At 33.1% G+C, this 2,578-nt stretch overlaps 1 protein-coding gene across 1 annotated transcript; it reads left to right on the top strand.

Moving 5' to 3' along the window:
* Positions 1–405: 405 nt before the first annotated feature.
* LOC116350132 lies at positions 406–1,541 on the top strand. The gene is made up of 4 exons (XM_031781865.1): positions 406–541; positions 659–877; positions 1,059–1,217; positions 1,313–1,541. Exons 2-4 carry the CDS (start codon positions 766–768, stop codon positions 1,441–1,443), a joined length of 402 nt encoding a protein of 133 aa, XP_031637725.1. The 5' UTR covers positions 406–541; positions 659–765; the 3' UTR covers positions 1,444–1,541.
* Positions 1,542–2,578: the final 1,037 nt, after the last annotated feature.

Here is a 2,578-nt window from a genome sequence, read left to right as displayed (position 1 = left end):
TTCTCCGCTGAAAATGGTTACATATAGTGTAATGATCAAAACAAATTTGAATATTTCATCCATTATTTGTATTCTATGGCGCATGAATCGATGTGTATCGAAGTGTCATTGCAAATGTATAAATTTTCTCGACTCTGAACTGTGTGACTGGTGTGTCTAATAATGTAAAATTTTAACGTTGTACACAAATACATTACAGTTTGGTGGCGCAATACAATACATCACCGAGACACGAAGCGCACCCAATGATAAAAACGTCCGACACACGCGTTCGCGAAAAAAGCGTGTACGAAGCAAATAAGAAAACGAAGAGAGAAAGAGATAGAGAGAGAGAAAAATCACCGACAACAACATCGTATTCAAACCGTGCAAAGAAATGGTTATTATAAAAGCGATCGACTTGTTCGAATATGTAATCAGTCGTTGGAAATTAAGTAATCGTTAAACACAGAGAGCGTTAAAAACAAACTGCGTACAGTTCATAATAAAATTAAATATCGTAAAAAAAAAAAAAACATACATCACAAATTCGAAAAACTTAGTAAGTTGTCTTTTTCAATTGTTGTAAATAAATTCCGTGCAGTTTTTTGTGATTCAGTTTTGTTGTTAGGCGTTGACTACATTAAATTTTAATTTTGGTTTGTTTTTTTTATTTTAGCGTGAAAACAGTTTTGATTAAAAATCGGTGAAGCACAGTGAAATAGTTTTCGTAATAAATTGCTGAAGTAAATTTCATTGAACCACAGCGGAACAAACACGAACAAAATGGAGTTTAAACTGAATGCACTTATTAGCACGATGATGTTGACCATCATATTTGCCATTATTGTTGACTGCAGACTTATCAATGCGCCCACTGACGCTGAAAATGAAGAATGTAAGTTTATTTTAAAGAAAAGTTCAATTTTTTCTTTGCAATAAATTGAATTGCGTTCTGTAAAGAACCGAACTTTTTCGGTTTTCAAAGAAGATCGAAAATTTGCCCCACAGCAAGTCTCAATTATGATTGAAGTGCAGAATGGTTTTTTAAAGTGAAACGTGACTGTCTTCTGTTTTAGATTACTTTTCCGGCGTACCAGTATATACACCAAGTCGTGAATGCTCGATGGCTGGAGGCATTTGTGTCCAAGAAGGAGATTGTGCAAAAGGCCAATTAGTTGGATACAAACTGGGCTTGTGCGAAGATCATGAAATGGGAGTCGAATGCTGTTATGAAGGTAAAAACAAATACATTACATTCTTCTTAATTTTCTTCGTATTCTTCTTCGTCGTGAACAATGATAATAACTGTTTCTTTTTTAATTTGAAATAGTCATACCACGAGAAGCACCATGTAAACAATTTGGAGGCAAGTGCACGAAAAATTGCAAACAAAATTCATTACGTCAACATCTTGCCAACGATTGCACTGGCGATGAAATATGTTGCGTTCTAGTGCAATAGGAGAGTGACCATATGCTGTCACACATTTTTTTTTTTGTAATGAAACGAAACAATTTTAATGTAACAATAATAATAAGTATGATTTCTGTGTTGTTTAACTAATTTTTTTTCGTGTGTAATGCTAGTGAAGAAAATTTAGCGTACTTTTGTTTAATTTTTAAGCATATCTTATTAGATGTTATGATAGTCAATAAATATACTGATTGAATATACTTTTCTTTTTTCATTTTATCTCCCTTTTCCTCTCTTTTATCTCCCTCCCTCTCTCTCTCTCTCTCTCTCTCTCTCTCTCTCTCTCTCTTTCTGGTAAATCAGAAGTGATGCTGAAAATCTTCATTTTAGAAGAATATACCGGTCTGATCATCAAAAAAGGATTTTTTGAACAAAACGACACCTCTAAACTTAAGAACGTTATGTTACACCTCAATCAACAGAAAAAAAGTCCAAGATATTTTCATGATTTTAATTTAGAGAAAGTTTTCTCTTTATTCCGCTTTTTAAAAAATGCTCTTTCATATTTATCATTATTTTGATATTTTTGTGTATATGATTTGTTTACTGTTGTTGACAAAACAGTCAACGCTTCAAGAACATCATGATGATCAATGAGAATTTGAACCTCGCACAGATGTAATCTGTGATTACAAAACGCGAACCCAAGGCGATTTGGAGAAAAAAATCAAGCCCGAAATAAATTTCAAAAAATGATTAAATCATAGTAAGCGATGTGTGTAAATGATTTCATCGCAAATGACCTAGTCGGTTGAATTGTGAGCGTGGCGGGTCAACAAATGATACGAATTCGAAAAAAGACGAAACTTCTGAAACATACACAGAATGTTTGAATGTACGCAACAGTGCTCGTCTTCGTTGCTTTTCAGCAAGCCTAACCCAATTTTTATTTTTGTTTTCATATATTCAATCGTCGATTACATACATATACATATAAATTTTGTTTTCGTGCACATTCTTCGCAGCAGAAGATAAATCAGCGAGTTGCTCTTGTTTATTTTCAATCGATTTAAATTTAATTGATGATGTCGGTTTTGAACGGCGCAAATTCGTTGTCATTTATTATGAAATTTGTTACTTGACTGTTGTTTTGATAATATGATCAAGTCCGGAATATTTAAAA

This window comes from Contarinia nasturtii, unplaced genomic scaffold (assembly GCF_009176525.2).
Source record: "Contarinia nasturtii isolate CC-2019 unplaced genomic scaffold, AAFC_CNas_1.1 Cnas_scaffold_3689, whole genome shotgun sequence".
Taxonomy (NCBI): Eukaryota; Metazoa; Arthropoda; class Insecta; order Diptera; family Cecidomyiidae; genus Contarinia; species Contarinia nasturtii.
This window is presented reverse-complemented; position numbering and strand designations above follow the sequence as displayed.